The following is a 17,007-nucleotide window of genomic DNA, read 5'->3' as shown; positions in this document are numbered from 1 at the left end:
AATTCTCTTACATTCTGCTCCGTTTGTCAGCAAGCATGAAGCTGATGTTAAACCACAATAACCAGCTGGAATAATAATTATCAAAGAAAGCGGTCACAGTTTTTTTTCACTTAAAAACTTCCCATTAGACTTAAAATTTTGTCTAATTTCAGCTTTTTCTGTGGAGGCCAGAAAGGAATTTTGTTTGGCATTGAAGTATTGAAGAATTCAACAAGTATGCTGGGATGTTTAGTGTCCAGTAGCAACGGTCTCCATTGGAAGCAGAGGTGGACAAAACCATTCCAGAGCAGTGGTGTTTCTAACAGAAACCTTGGTGGTCTACAGGAACGGTTCAGAACCTGCAGCTAAAGCTGGCCTGGAATGGCCCGGGCGCCATTACAGCCATCATCAACAACAAAGGAGAATGTAGCCCATGTACAGCAATGCCACACACAGGTTCAAGAAGCAGAGACAAAAACAAATCTACAGTAAGTAGGAAGGGTAGAGGTATTTAATGGACAGACGGCCATGCAGACAGACAGGCAGCGAGCAGGCAGACAGTGTACCAGAGAAGGAGTGGGGACAGGCTCTTTGGGGCTGGTCACCACATTAGCCTTGTTGTTGATCTGCAGGGACACAGTGGACAGACAGGTAGACAGACAGGACAGGAGGCTTAGTGTCCACACATTCGGTCCTCAAGCAGCTGCTGTGGATGGAAACGTGGGACGTTGTGCTGGAGCAGCTGTTACCACAGAAGAGATAAAAGCCGGGGAATAAAACCAGATATTCAGTCTTAACACAGAAGCTCCAGAGGTAATGCTGCAAAGGCTAGAAGAAAGAAACCAGGAGCTCGGCGAGCCACAATAAGAAACATCATCAGCATGGAGCAAAACAAGCCAGTTATTTTGCAAGATGATTGGCTGAAACACAGCAGGACCACCACGCCCGAGTTCGACCTTTTAACCCAACATCTGACAAGACCATCTTACTCTCCGACTAATAATACATTACCCAGAAGTCCTAAATAAGCGTCATTTTCTGCTTCTTCCTTCTTCAGAATCTAACTTGAATCACATATTTAGAATAAGAGCGACGCATCAGTGTTCCCACACAGGCCGATATGATCCAGGGACACGCTGCTGGTTTCTAGTTAAAGCAAAGCAAAGCAAGACTTCACAGCTTTCCTGGATAACTAACTAAAGACAGCCAATCAGAGAGAAGATCTCTCACTGGACGAGCTCATGTTCATGGCTGGGGGGCAAAAAGAAGAACAAAGAGTCTCAATAGAGGCCAACTACGCTGACAGTTGAAAAGATAGGTGTTCATAGAAAGTCCAGATGTGGCCAACAGCTGCTTTTAGAGCTCTGACAAGCCACAGAGATCAGAGCTTCCCCAGCAGCCCTGCACCATCTGGCTTCTGCCATGAAATACATCAGATGTCTGACTCTGCAGCTCCGTCTCATGCTCATACATCATCATGCCCTGATGATTAAAACGTACACTCACCAGCCACCTGTTCATCTAAGCAGCCAATCACATGACAGCATGTTTGACTTTAGTTTACTTCAGTAAAATCCTGATCAGCTGCAGACGAGCCCCAGATATTCTCCTGGGGTCCAACAGCATTATATATACACGAAGAAATAGAAAAGATGATAAAAGCCATGTATTTATAGCCTTCACATGTAGCCAGGTGAGCTCCACACTTCCTCACTTCTTCATGTTCACATTATTACACTATGTCATAAAACCCTTTTCATTACCCGTACATTATTATACTATATATACACATGTCATTTACCTACATATACCATGCTTCAATTTCATTCATATGGTTTTCCCCATGGCAGGTAAATTAGCTTTAAATAATCATTTAATATTCTGCTGTAGGACTGAAACCATCCTTCCCACTAAATGTATGTATGAACTAAAAAACGTATTTTCTGTAAATTGTGTTGGCGAATCCGTGGAGGAAAATAATCAGATGATCATGAAGAAAAAAAAGAACCAGTCTAGTTCATTAACGTCCCAAACAAGGATGAAATTAAATGTCTTATTGTAAAGCAGTAGGGGGAAAAAGGGTTAGATGCAGACATGAACCAGTTCAAGGTGTCAGCGGAGGTTTTCCCCGACTGGAGATGGACAGATATGAAGCGGCTCAGCCTGAATCACACTGCAATCATCACTTATTCATTTCCATCCGTCTCCTCGGCTCCGACAGCTGAGAGGAGGAACATCAACTGTTAGAGGGAAATCCATCAGCCACTAAGCCAGCAGTTAAACTACACATCAATCTATATCAATACACTGATCACTTTTAGACTTGGAGTTGTTTCCATTTACTTTGTTCTGATCAGGATGTCTTGGATGTTAACTGAAATGGTATCTCAGCACAATTAGTGCAATCACAGAATTGTTATCCACGAAATCAATATACCCTATTGTGATTAAAATTGGGATTTACATCCTTAACATTTATACATTGAAATGTCTGAGCTCAGAAATAAAAGGATTTCTTGATACTTAAGCATCGTTGGCTAACATCGATATCGATATATCGCCTAATTTGATAAAATTGTATTAAAATCAAAATTGTGATGTACATAATTTATATTAACCGTATACATTTGCCAAATTCACAAAATAAGCAAGACGAGTCAACTTTCTAAGATTTAGTAATTTTAGTCCCAGAAAGGTGAATAAATGTGATCCTCCCAGACACTTGGCCTGTGCCAGCATGTATCACCATGGCAACAGATGCTGGAAATCTAACCGAATCACAGGATGTTTGGTCCTTAAAGATCATCACAGGGTTTTCATTTAAATATCTGAGGTCAGGAATAAAATGACATGTTAATATGGAAGTATTGTATTGTGGCAGGATTTTTGATATCAGCCCACGATGTATGATGTACCATTATATGGTGATAAAACTGGATCCTCATTTACATCCTTAATATTTACCATACACACTTGCCAAATTCAGAAAATAAGTACGATGAGCCCACTTTTTAAGATTGGATCATTTTTTTAGATCTGCAACGGTTAATGACCAGTTGAAGACGTGAGAGCAGGAAAATGAAGCTGGTTAATGTCTTACTATCACCATAGCAACATATGCTGAAAACCTCACCTGCTCCATGGCAGGTTTTGGTTTGAGATCATCACAGGTGAAAGCTCTGCCTGCAGTCCAATCAACTCGCTTAGAAAATAAAAATCCCATTTGAGCAAAGCCAGTGGGATCAACGGTGTCTTAAAGGTTTGATCTTTTTCTGTATCAGTTTATTTGCAGCTGCTGTTAAAAGAGCAAGTTGTTTTTATTTAAATGTCTGAGGTCTGGAATAAAATTAGATCTCAATATCTAAACATGGTATCGTGGCAGAACTCGTGATCATTTCATACATCAATACATCGGCTTAATCGATTTATCGTATCGTAATCAAACTCACAATTTACACCCTTAGTTTCTCCTTTATGCCTACATATCCATTACACCGACAACAGTGTAAAAGGACATGGTTAGACCCTCCAGGACATGCAGCGCAGTAACGTGTAAAACAATATGACTCATTCTGTACAGGAAGGGAACGCAGATGAGGGAGGGGTACTTACTTTGACACCATCTGGTTTTTTGTTCAGCAGGCTCTTGGCTGCTGCAGAGACAAAGATAAAAATGCAAGAAAATCAGCGGCCAGTTGGAAATAACAAAAACACACACATACACACACGCCAGGTCTATTCAAGGCCAGCCAATTAACAGGTGCCTCAGGGTGGGCCCTGCCAGAGCTGCAAGCAGGGAGGGAAACCGATTCAGCAAGGAGGTAAAACATAGTGTAGAACATGCAGAGATTCATCCTGCAGAATCACAGAGCTGCCTCCGTTTCTTTACCTGCTCTCATTCAAGGAATAACACGGTTCATCTCAGAAGCAGAAGGACTGAGAAGGAAGAGGAAGCCATGACTGTTTCTTCATGATTTTGTGGCCAACTAAGGGCGACCTACACTTTAGTCACCATGCAGACAGACAGAGACAGTGGGTGAAGGGAGGGGAAAGGGGGGAAATGGGGTTCTGCATCCTTTTCATTGGTTTCTTCAAAAGGCAACATGCATGTTTAACAATCCATAAGCTTTTCAGTGACATCAGACACCTTCTGGCAGCCGGATCAGAGGAAGACATTTCACTAAACAAGTCTTTCATTCTGAATCAGGAGGGATTTCTTTATATTTAATGTTGTAGAATCTGTAGCCAGGAGGAAACATGTCCACAGCTACAACCCCAACTCCAAGAAAGTTGAGAATAAATGATCTGCCAACCTCATAAACCCAGATTCTATTCATAATAGAAGATAATAAACATGAAGGGTGAAAAATGACATCCAGATGTTGTGCACTGGTGAAAGGTCTGGACTGCAGGCAGGCCAGTTCAGCAGGACTCTTCTCCTGTGAAGCCATGCTGTTGTAATAGATGCAGGATGTAGTTCAGCATTGTCTTGCTGAAATCTGCAAGGCCTTCCCTGAAAGAGACGTTGTCTGGATGCTTCAGGGATGAGGCAGGTGCATGCACATTACTGCAGCCTCAAAACATCAGGGATTCAGTGCTGATCGTATCCGATGGGTCCCATTGCTCTTTAGTCCGGATGATACAGCGTCCATAATTTACATAAAGATTTCATTTGTTAGACAGCAGAAGAGTTTTTCTGTCAGACCATCTTAACTGAGCTTTGGTCCAGAGATGATGGCGCTGCTTCTGGATCCGGTTCACATCCGTTCATGGGATTTTCCACCAACATTTTACAGTATTTTTATTGCCTGAAATTTATTTTGTGGAGTAAAAGAATCCTGGTAACCTGCATGTTCTGCATTTCCATCACAGTGCTAAGTTCAGGAAAATGTATTCTAGTCAGGCTGACACCACCTGTTGGTCCAGGGGTCGGGTTGCTCGCTTGTGGTTTTTTGGCCTCTTATGGTTCAGTTTCTTTAACTTTTCCTGAATTTGTTTCTGTGTCCTACATTCAGCTCTGGTCACATGTTCATATGATTTTAGTTGAATTATTTTATTTAAATGTATCAAAATGTTAAATGTCTTTAATGTGCTTTTTAGTTTGACAGATTTAATGTCATGTGCACATTGTATCACTTTGTTGTTTTTAAAGTGCATTATAAATAAAGTTGCCGTTCTGACAACTTCTTGGTTATTCTTCCAGAGTCTTGATCGTTTCCTGCTACCGACTCAAAGTCTAAAAAGAGTCTGGACCTCGTTGCCCACCCACCTCTCACAGAGCCTCTTTTTAAATGATCAAACTTGTAGTTAAGTTTGTAGTAAATGAATGTGTGTGAACTGCAGCTCAGCTTAAACAGACGGTGCTCCACCAATCAGAGTTCTTCACAGCAAAGCCCTGCCCCTTAAGAATTCCAGGAATTATAGAAAATCCTGTCCCTCCACTGGGTGCTTTTTCGTGGGAAAGTTTTTACCCAGTTAATTTTGGTGGAAATGTGGCAAGGTTTGTTGAAATTCTGGGTAAATAATAATAATAAATTCTAAAACTGCTCCAGCATGTAGATGAACCTCTGACCATCTTTACTTCTCAGAGACTCTACCTCTCTGAGGTGCTCTTTATGCCCAGCCATGTTACATCAGTGCTAACCTTTAGTCCACCAGATGCAGGAAGATTTACTGAATAAAACATTTGATTTTTCATATTTCATTATGAATAAAAATGGGTTCACAAGATGACTGCATTTTATTTCCATTTCTCACAGCTTCCCAACTGGTTTGGAGCAGGGCAAATAATTCACATGTATCTTCTGTATGAACTGTTCATATAACAAAGCAGTTTGTAGTCTGTAATGGTTATACTATTCCCCTCTAACGGATATGGTTCAATTCTTCATTAAAGTTCATTTAAGTCCCTTGTGAACTGGCAACCATAAGACTGAGTGTGTCAACTGAAAGCTCTAAACTGGTGTTTAATGGACATGGCATGCCTCCGAAGCAGAGCTGACAGTGTAACTCAGCTCAGCTCAGGACTCTTACCTTCCAGACGTTACCAGGCGAGACAGGAAGGGAAGAAAAACAGAAACAAATGCTGAAGACGTTGCACTGATATGGATGCAACACTGGCAACCCAAAGAAGTAGTAGTAAATAATAACAGGGAAAAAATGCACTCAGTAATATCAGAGTAATAGTATAGTAATAGTTTGGCCTTTACAGGGAGCTGTAGATGAGACATTATTGATTTCAGGTTGGGCTCGGTGGCCTCTACAGGCCAGCATGTCAAACACCCGACGACCATCCAGTACTTTGAAATAGCCGGAGGTAAAGACGTGTAAAACAAAACCAGTGAAAACATGGGAATCCACATTTCAGAGGGGACTGAAAGGACCGTTATGTGCCAGCTTCATGAAGATGGCTCAGTCTTACCTGAGAAGTTGCGAGTGGCGAGCATGGTGGTCAGGATAGCACCCTACGGAGAGAAAAACCAGCTGCTGTGTTGACGCTGCTGCAGGTTAATCATTACATCTTCTGCTGCCTGCAGCAGCACTGAATCGGACTTCAGTCCTTTCTTACCTTCAGTTTCCTTCTGGCATTAAATTTCTTGAGGCACTCCACCGTCTCCTGTCTGTGCATCATGGACGCCACAGTGGAGCGTTGCTGTGGACATGAAGACATGATGTCATGAGGCCTTAACAGAAGAAGAAACTGTCTTCACAGTGGTTTGGTGTGACACGTACGCAGATCCAGGGGTGTTTGAGGGCATCTGTGGCAGTGACTCGTTTGGCTGGGTTGATGGTCAGCATCTTGTTGATCAGGTCTTTGGCCTCTGGGGTCACTGTGTCCCACTCTGGAGACGGGAACTGTTGGTGGAGTAAAATGATACATACATACCAGGAACAACCGAACCTTTTCCTCATCATATATACAATTGAAAGGTTTTATGTATCAAAAATAAAAGGAGTTTGTTGACAGGTTAAATCTTCTCATTATCTCAAAAAATTTACCATTTCTCCAGATAACCATTTACTTTACGTGGTTATTATGAAATAATGAGCTTTGATTACTTGAAATCGCCAGATGGTCAAGATTAACACTTAAACTTAGAAATTTAACCATCACAAGTGGTCAGAATGTGTATAAGCAAGTTGAGGCTAGCATGTGGTATTCTAATCCCTTCCTCGCAACGGCTTTCCTAAACTTAAACAAAGACAGAAAGCCGTTTTATCACAGTTAAGTGTTTATAAAACCGCTAAATATTCCATTATGTTAACAAAATAATCCTTGTAATCTCGAGATAAAGACCAAGCAGCGTCACATTTGACTCTAAAATACATTCAGAGGAGTTGATGTTCAGGTCCTGTAGCTGGATAACAAGCCCCAATCATCATGACATTTCTATTAAAGCTTCTTTTTGTCCTTTTTTTTTTTAACCCCGTAAGCGCTGCCTATGTTTTCAGAAAACCCCCTAAAAGACATACCTAAAGTAAGATGAAGAATTGATCCCCAATAATGTTTACTTTCATATTCTTGTTGTCTAGGGACCTCTAGAGACCAGGGATGGGCATTTTAAGTATTTTTTTAAGTCGAGTAATTAGGTTAATTAAAATTGATGAGCTGCGTAGGATCTCTGCGTAGGGAAACATGCCTAACTCTAATCCTGCTCAATCAGTCATGCACAGCCTTACTAAGGACCTCAGATGAGGCTTTTCCAGAGAACATTGTCAGGCCTGAGTAAACTGACACAGACATGACATTTCTTTCCTGTTTGACAAAAGATAACGCCATGCAAACAATGATACCATACAAAAAATGCATAAAAATTAGGTTCTAAACAAGGGAAACATCTAAAACCTCAAGACCCGGCCCATGAGGTCCGGAGTTGCTGATACTTGGTCTATACTCGGAGCAACGGTTGAAAACAAACATTGTCCTGTTTTATTGCTGTTTTTATAGCAGGTGATTATATCTGATCAGCCCTTATAAGGGCCAATCAGGCTCAAAAGGTTAAAGAAAAACAGCTACAGATTCACATCTAAAAAACAACTACAGCACATGTGGCATGTGCTGTAGTTTATGATCCAATTCAAGCTCTACGAGCAATGAACTGAAACACGAAGCTTTATTTGTGATATATTTCTAACCATCGGTTTGCTTCCACCCTTCTGATTGTTTGAGCACTAGAGAAAGGGTGCTGTTTACTGAGCTTGAGCTTGTCTCCTCACTGCAGTTTTAAAGAAATACTGAGGGGAAAAAAAGCATAAAAAGACAGGAAGACAGGAGACAAGATGGCTTCATGAATAGACTCTGTGACTTAACACTCTCAATAACATCAGCTGGCCTAGAAGTGCAGCTTTGCAAAAACAACCCATGCTGACAAAAAGTGAAGAAAAACCTTGATGCAGTTTAGGGTCAGTAAGCCCAGATCAGGCAACAAAAAGAGAAAATGTTTTAGTGTGAAAACTCACATCATAAGCACCGGCTTTAATCTGCTGGTAGAGTCGATGCTGGTCCTCGTCCCAGAACGGAGGATATCCCACCAGCAGGATGTAGAGGATCACACCTATACACACAAATGATGTGGTAGAAAGTTAATCTTGTACAAAGTACGTAGCATTTAAAAAAAATCTGTAATAACATGCAAATGATTTCTGGACTATTTTAGTCCACTGTCGTGTGACAATTACTTCATCAATACAGTATTTTGTCTTATGTGAGATAGATGGGGCACTCCACCTCACCTTAGATTGCTAATTAATTTCTAGGTTTAACACAGGATTAAGCCCACGGTCCTCTGCCATTCTCTATTTACATGCTAGCTCCTGGCTGCCGACTCAGGTGTAAGTGACTGTTTCTTTGCCTATGACACCCAGCTATATGTGTCAATTAACCCAACAGATCCCAGCAGAAGCCAGGTACAGAGAACTGGTCAGTCAATTTGTGAGATACAGAAACAATCACCTCATCTTGAACAGAAAAAAAGAGATAACTGTTGACTTCAGGGGGAGGAGGAGTCAACAAAACACTCTTACATTCAGGGTAAAGAGGTGGAGATGGTGGAGGAATTCAAGAACCTCTGAGTTCAGCTGGAGAACAGACTGGACTGGAAATGCAACACAGAAGCATCTAGAAGAAAGAACTGAGCAGACTCTGCTGCTGGAGGAACCTCACATCCTTCAGTGTCTGAACCAACATGTTGGATCTTCTAGCAGTCTGTTGTGACACTTAGAGATTTAAAGAGACTGAACAAACTAATCCAGAAGGCTGGTTCTGTGCTGGGAATAACTCTAGTTCAGGTTCTGAGCTGGGGATAAATCTGGTTCAGGTTGTGAGCTGGGGATAACTCTGGGTTAGATTCTGTGCTGGGGATAACTACTCCTGGTTCTGTGCTGGGGATAACTGTGGTTCAGGCTCTGTGCTGGGAATAACTAGTCCTGGTTCTGAGCTGGGGATAACTCTGGTTCAGGTTCTGTGCTGGGGATAACTACTCCTGGTTCTGTGCTGGGGATAACTGTGGTTCAGGCTCTGTGCTGGGAATAACTAGTCCTGGTTCTGAGCTGGGGATAACTCTGGTTCAGGTTCTGTGCTGGGGATAACTAGTCCTGGTTTTGTGCTGGGGATAACTCTGGTTCAGGTTCTGTGCTGGGGATAACTAGTCCTGGTTCTGAGCTGGGGATAACTCTGGTTCAGGTTCTGTGCTGGGGAACCCACCATTTTCTGTTTTAACTGAAATAGCTCATCCTCAACAACCATTTGAACATTTAACTGATTACAGGAAGTAGCTCGCACCGCGGACTTCATGCTACACATAATGCTGAAAGTATGTTCATGGCCAACATCTCATTTATGATAAATGAAGCTGTGAACTGCTCCTTTCAGTTAGTTCTCACATAGAGAAAGTGGCTAGTTAGCTACTTAATGCCTGATAAGAAAGTATAAAATCGACAGGCCGCACATGTTTGGTTTTGTTTTGGTCTGTAATCTGCATTGAGTTTCACATCTAAACAGTTAAAGAACACATAGTGCATGCAGCTGAGTGACTGCTATGACAACCTGACAATAACAGGTCCCTCCTGTAAACGAGACTGCATCTCAATAAGACTATGTGTAAATAAAGGTTAAAAAAAAAAAAAAATTAGTACAATGTTTTAATAAATTTGAGGATTATTAGAGACAGAGCTGTATTCAGACCCTGGTTGTTTTCTTGTTTTGTTTTTTTAAATATGTTTGCATGATGCAGGAAAAATGGTACTTCCAGCAATTTATTCCTGTTGGATTTGATTATTCAGGACTACTGAAGACGCACTACGTAACTTTCTGACCTTAAAATTCTGCGTTCGTGACTCATATGATGCCATAGTGACGTCTGTCCAGCAGCGTCCTGACAAACCACTTCACTACTTTTTCTTCCAGGACACAGTGTGATGCTGCAGCTAGAGGTGAACTTATACCGGTACTAGCATCAGAAAAACTTCTGCCAAAAGGGTATCGTATTGGCGGGTATTTCTGTCTAAACACCATCTGATAACATGGAAACCTGTTTTGGCCTGGTAGGCAGAAAAGCAGCTGCATGTGAGTCACTGTTGCTAACAATTAGCATTAGCATTATGTCAACAATTTGGTGTTATTTCTTGTTAGAAAATCGCACCAGCCAAATGTGTCACCGAAGTCTTTATTGAGTTTGACGGCAGACTGGGTGGACGTGCATTACGCTCCTCTGTGCTACATGCTAATAAGATTCGTGGATCTCAGTCAGGAAAGGAAATAGACGAAGCAGTTTAGGGGATGCTGGCCAGATGGAAAGAGACCACCATAGCTGAAGAACCAGAGTCCATACCAGGAAACCCCACGGGCCAAGCTGCACCGCCACATCTGTCCAACTTCAGACGGTCAGAGACAATGGTTCCACGGTCGGATGGCCCATACCAGTACCAGTCCCCCCAGTTTCTTTCAGCCCCTGTACCAGTCCCCCCAGTTTCTCTTGGCCCCCCATTACCATTCCCCTCAGGTTCTCTCAGCCCCAGTACCAGTCTCCCCAGTTTCTCTCGACCCCAGCACCAGTCCCCAAGTTTTCTTACGGACCCCAGCACCAGTCCCCTCAGTTTCTCTCGGCCCCTGTCCCAGTCCCCCCGGTTTTTCTCAGCCCCTGTACCAGTCCCCTCGGTTTCTCTCGGCCCCCAGTACCAGCCCCCCCAGGTTCTCTCAGCCCCTGTACCAGCCACCCCAGTTTCTCTCTGCCCCAGTACCATTCCCCCCAGTTTCTCTCGGCCCCCTATTACCATTCCCCCCAGGTTCTCTCAGTCCCAGTACCAGTCCCCCCAGTTTCTCTCGGCCCCCCATTACCATCCCCCCCCCCTGGTTCTCTCAGCCCATGTACCAGTCCCCCCAGTTTCTCAGTCCACAGCACTAGTGTGGAAAGTGAGATGCTCCTTTTCTTTAAAAAATGGAAGAATTATTGCATTTTGGTGCGAGATGTTCACATATTAATATCGGCTTTTAAAAGGATTATTTCTCAGCAGGTTTTTGTTTTATTTTACAGTTATAATGTATAAAAGTCTTCTTCTGTGGTTTTGGTATAGCTCCTGCTACACTTGAGCCTTTTTATTTTATATTTATTATATATTTATAACTAGCTGAGGTTTGCTGGTGGATCAGTTGTAAAACCTGCTGGTCCTGATACAGCAGATGGATCAGATTCAAATTTCTAGCGAGTGTCAAGATTAAACAAGAGGATGTTTTCTCTAAATTATTGGTGCTGTGCAGATGTTGGCCAAGCAGGTTTACCTTTTAGAAGATTTCAGACCTTTTCATAGGTTGTCTGTTGCGTGTCAACACAACTCTGTTTCATCCCTTGACTTATGAGCCGTTTTAATGCTGGTGCCTTAAACAAACAGGTTTCTCTGGAAACGCTCAGGTATAAGGACTGGACTGAAAATAAGGGGGAGAAGGAAGAACAGTCCAAAGAAAAACTGTGAGACCTTCAAAATGCTGAAGAATTGATCATCAAGACCACCTTAAAGGATTACAACAAAGACTGGCTCTGCAGAAACTAAATACAAATGAAAACCCATGTTGAAATAATAGTTGCTGGTGTTTACTACAAAAACCTGAATACTTCTGTCATGAGAAGCTTCTGTTTAAAATGGGTTGAAAAATATGACTGCAGAAAAAGTGAAATATCTAAGAGCGCTGGATTCATGAGACATGGTTGAGTGGAGAGTCTTACCGCAGGCCCACATATCCACCGGCTTGCCATATGGATCTTTCCTCAGCACCTCTGGGGACAAGTACCCTGGTGTACCAGCAAAACCTGAAACAGACACAAACATTGCAGTCCTGCATAAGGTAGTCTATTACAAGCTGGTTAGGACCTAATATTTCACAGTAGCTGCAGATCTGCGGTCCCGTAAAGTTCTGTTTATGAGCCGAGGTTAACAAGCTCCATTAAAGGAAGCTGGTGCGCCGCCTGGCTCGCCTACTTTCATACCAGCCTCAATATGGCAGCAGACCCTGCAGGCAGCGAGGTGGAATATGAGCAGAAAGAGGCCGATGCTCAGGGAATATACTAATTATTTCTCTGTTCTACCAGGAGTAGAGAGGGAGAAATAGATATTGAGCCAAATCAAACCTGAGATAAGAGCCAAGAGCAGTGGTACACCCTTTAGATAAGCACATAACGACCTGATTACTCAAAGGCATAGCTGCACATTTTCAGTAGAAGTAGACCTTAAAAAAGCTCAAATCCAGGGTAAAAATATAGTTTATTAGTCCATTAAGACTTGCATAGGCCTGTCGTGATAAGCAATAAGTCAATTAATTGAACGATAAGAAAATAAGAGCACGATAAGTTTGCCGGCCGCGATAATTTTTATTAGTCCCCCCTTTACCATAGACTGTGTATGACAATAGGTTTCACTATGGAGTATTTCGACTAAACGCTCTGGTTTCTTGCGGAGTGATCTCTCTGGTGTCATACTTGACAGCAGCATGTTGCAGCACGAGCCGGTATGCCGCATTTGTTTTGCAGGGCTGCCAACACGCAATGGCCGTGAGACTTGCGTATTTAAGTGGCTTCTCACGCTCTTGCGCTAAACCTCCGATTCTCATGCTGAAATATGTAAATAAGTCGAATGGAGAAATAATAGATGCAAGCACCTCCTCTTTTATCATTTCGCTGCTCCCCACATGTAAGCAGAACACACACATTCTAGCTTACGACGTCAGTACAAAGCCCCCACTTCCTGGTCTACCGTAATAACCCCTGTAATCCGCAGGCACATTACGCAAATAGAGTCAGCCTATATACTAGCGTATTTGACAAAATACATATTAAGAGCAATGCCGGCTAATCGAGAGGTTTGGGAGGATTCCCAGTGGGCCGCATTACTTTTGGGCCGGCGTCCCGGCGTATGTGAAAAAGGCGCTTTTATTTATTTAGTTTATTGATCTTTAAAAATGTGTACTTGCATTATTATGGCATATGTCATTATATTAGTTGAGAATGGTCTCAAAATGACACATTAGCGCTTTGCGCAATATTATCGTTTATCCCGATAATTTCTGAGAAAATTTATCGTACAGCTAAATTTGTTATCGTGACAGGCCTAGACTTGCACTGGAAGGAAGATAGAAAAAAACTGGAGCTCATACACCAGAAACCTTGGTTTAACCTCCTAAAACCTGGCGTAAACATATGTAGACGTCACATTCTTGCTATTCTGCACCATAATGCTTCAATATGTGTAACGGGAACCTGACAGACCAAAGCTCGACTTAACCCTAATTTATGTCCCCTTTACGTATGTGAATAGCTACACTGACTGCCTTCACACTCTCATATGGTCTTTATGTTAGCATGGTTGTTAGCCAACACATCCACTAGAGGGCAGTGCAGAGGTCAGAGTTCATGTCAGAGTTTTGACATCAGCTTCAGACAACAGTAACCATGGAGACGGCGAGGAGCTCATCATGAGCAAACTTGGTTCAGATGTAAAAGTTATTTACTAAGCATCAGTCTTGTTCATTAAAACCTAAAATAAAAGCTGAGTGGACTCACCGAACCATGCCTGCTGGTCTCCTTGCACTTCTATAGCCAGGCCGAAGTCTGCCAGCTTCACTGCTGCTCCCTTCAGCTTGCTGGCTAGAAGCAAGTTCTCCGGCTTGGATGGAAGAAACACAGACAGCAGCCCGTCAGTGTCTCACAACGGAAACCAATTCACAGTGAAAACATGATGAGGTAAAGACGGGAGTGGTTGTTAGAAAAACATGGACTGATGTCAGCATCAGCTAGAGGCCAAACGTAAGGAAGGAGACATGTCTGAGCCCAGCCACCCACCCCTGTTCACATTCTGGTCCAGGACAAGGGCCACGACGACATGAGCCAAGCTGCATCTGTTAGACGCTGGAAGAAAGTTGGGATATGTTCAGAGAGGAGACAGTCACCAGGAAAGGCTTCCAAGAGGCTAGTTCTCAAAGCCGCCTTCACAGCAACGTAGAAAATGAGCCGAAATGACTGAGCTGCAGAGATACCTCTAACCCTAACCCTAACAGCAAAAACAGGGGAAGCTGTTGATCTAAGCCAGCTGATGTGTTTCCTGCATCAACTCCACACATCTGGCTCAACAGCATCCTGCAAACCATGACCTGCTCTAGTACAGGCTTCAATCACTCGTAAATAACCTAAATTTACACTTTTACATGAAAACATGTACTTTCCACAATGAGGAATTCATTTCCAGTCAGTCGGGCCTTCAGTTGGTCGATAAGCAAAATCTGAGCAATACTTTCCTTAGAAATGTAAATTTAATTTTAATTAAAATTTTTAACTTATTCTACCTTATTATTTATGCATTTAACCCAGTCTAGTTGCTAGGAGCAGTGTGCTGCCAGATTCCAGCACCCGGTGAGCAGTCAGGGGTTGAAGGCCTTGCTCAGGGGCCCACAGTGGCTTACCTCAGTTTCCAACCCAGGGACTTGAACCCAGGTTCTCCAGAACCAAGCCCACCTCTGTACCACATGTTACCACAGCCCTTAAATAGTTTACACCTGTCTTGTCTACCTACAGATGACTGAGCTGCATGTTATCATAAAAACAATCAAATATTATTTACAAGTAAACCTGCAATAGAATAGATTTCTTCTACATTTACACAAGAATTGTGTATTTTTCAAGCTTGAGGTCCCTGACTGGATTAAGACTGGATTAGGTTTGCAGATGCACTGCTGCATCCTGGAACTGTTGGAGAAATTTAAAGAGGAGAAGCTGCTCTGACGGGTAAACACCTGGATCATGTGCAATGCTTCCTGAAGAAGGAACATGTGGAGTTGTCTACATTTGTTTTGGTCAAACATCAACTGAATAGTTGGATTGAATCGGACCGCTAGCCAATGAAATATGAAATATAAATAGTGAAATATAAATAAAACCGGAATCCCCTCAACACATTTCATTCCCAGTAGCAGATAAACAACATCTCAGATGATGAAACGCTGCATCAGATTCACTATCAGCTCATATTTTCCAACACATGGTAAAATGTTTCAGTTTCATGTTTATCTGCTACTGGGAGTAAAATATGACCTGATGAGGTTTATAAATCTTTGTATTCTGGTTGTATTTACATTTCACACAGAGCCCCAACTTTTTGGGTGATTTATGGTTGTAATATCTGGTGGTTCAACGTTGGATTTACACCCTGACACTGGGTTAGAGGTCTTAAAAAGATTATTAGTTTCTGTACTACAGACCTAAAAAAGGAAGGGAAGTTGTTCCCACACTGGACTGTTAAGAAGAGGTCTTCCTCTGCAGCTCAGGGATTGTGAAAGCAGACCCGAGGCAGACCAGTTACACAATGAGGCTTCTTACTGTCAATACTGAACATGAAGCACAACCACAACTTCCTCATAAAGCCGCAGCCGCATCCTGTCTGACGTGGCTCCACAGCCTCGTCCACGATGAGAAGCCTCACCAGTTCTCACAAAAACCCCCCTCACATACAGTACACACCAGCATCTATCCTCACTGGCTGGACATCAAACTTTAACACTGGTCCTCCTCTTCCTCATCTTACTGATTCACCAAAACCAAGTGAGACCTTTTTCATACAGTGTGTTCATATTTCCAGGTTTCTGAAGCAAGCGGATCAGGAGGGCATGCAGTGGGAAGGGGAGGAGGGAGGTTTGGACACTGGAGCAGGGTGGAGCTTGGAACAATGGAACCTTTGGCATCATGAAGTCATTGCAAACAGTCTGGGGAAAATGTAACCGCCCCAATTCCAGTCTGGAAAAAATAACCTGGTAGGAAGGCAGAAAAGAAGCACTCTTGGAAGGATCAACATCAGGCTGCAGTTTCAGCCCTGTGATGTCAGCACCAGAGGACTTAATTCTTCCAACTAACCAAGTAAACCAGCAACATTAGGCAAAGGAAGCCAACGGGACAAGGTGAAGACTGTTGTTTTCCAATGTAATTTTTTTTCCTTTATCTTTTGTTCTTAAGTTAAATGATGCTTCTTGTGTTCTATAAAGCTGCAGCAGCCTGATGTTGGATTGTGCTGCAGATAAACCGGCTGTTGTGACTGAGTTGTTTTGTGTGCATCCCAGTTTCCTTACACTGAAATGACAACATTTACCTCCATTTATTCTTCTTCAGGTAATCTGATTACATGCAATTACAGGCTGTTTAACCACCTATAGCTGCTCCTCACATTATTGAAGCATCATAATGGTTTTCCATTTGTCCCTGGTCCTCAGACCTAAAACCATCTTACACGCTAAAGATTTTACAGCCAGTAAATCTGTGTGTAGCATCTTCTGATGCTACTTCCACAGCATAATGCACCATGTCACAAAGCTCAGATCATCTCCACCTGCTTGCTAGAACATGACAATGAGTTCACTGGACTCCAACGGCCTCCACAGCCATCAGATCTCAGTCCAGTAGAGCAGCCGACAATGCAGCAACTGTGTGATGCTGTCATGTCAATATGGAGCAAAACCTCTGAGGAAGGTTTCCACCACCTGCTTCCATCTATCACACC

General features: G+C 42.6%; 1 protein-coding gene across 12 annotated transcripts in view; it reads right to left on the bottom strand.

Annotated features, from left to right (window-relative positions):
- The window catches only part of camk2d1 (calcium/calmodulin-dependent protein kinase (CaM kinase) II delta 1), an 85,314-nt gene that overhangs the window by 17,743 nt on the left and 50,564 nt on the right, over nt 1-17,007 (bottom strand). For 4 of the 12 annotated variants that reach the window (XM_041984544.1, XM_041984548.1, XM_041984543.1 and 1 more), the window contains exons 7-13: nt 14,028-14,130; nt 12,198-12,281; nt 8,440-8,534; nt 6,712-6,834; nt 6,548-6,631; nt 6,401-6,443; nt 3,592-3,632 (exon numbers count right to left, since the gene is read on the bottom strand). In XM_041984544.1, coding sequence (XP_041840478.1) covers nt 3,592-3,632; nt 6,401-6,443; nt 6,548-6,631; nt 6,712-6,834; nt 8,440-8,534; nt 12,198-12,281; nt 14,028-14,130 — 573 coding nt within the window. Of the gene's footprint in view, nt 1-545; nt 606-3,591; nt 3,633-6,400; nt 6,444-6,547; nt 6,632-6,711; nt 6,835-8,439; nt 8,535-12,197; nt 12,282-14,027; nt 14,131-17,007 lie in introns of all 12 variants that reach the window. The other 8 variants (XM_041984546.1, XM_041984550.1, XM_041984545.1 and 5 more) reach the window with 3 other exon arrangements.

Source organism: Melanotaenia boesemani, chromosome 5 (assembly GCF_017639745.1).
Source record: "Melanotaenia boesemani isolate fMelBoe1 chromosome 5, fMelBoe1.pri, whole genome shotgun sequence".
NCBI classification, from domain to species: Eukaryota; Metazoa; Chordata; class Actinopteri; order Atheriniformes; family Melanotaeniidae; genus Melanotaenia; species Melanotaenia boesemani.
Note: the sequence above shows the minus strand (reverse complement) of the source record. Positions and strands in the feature narration are given on the sequence as shown.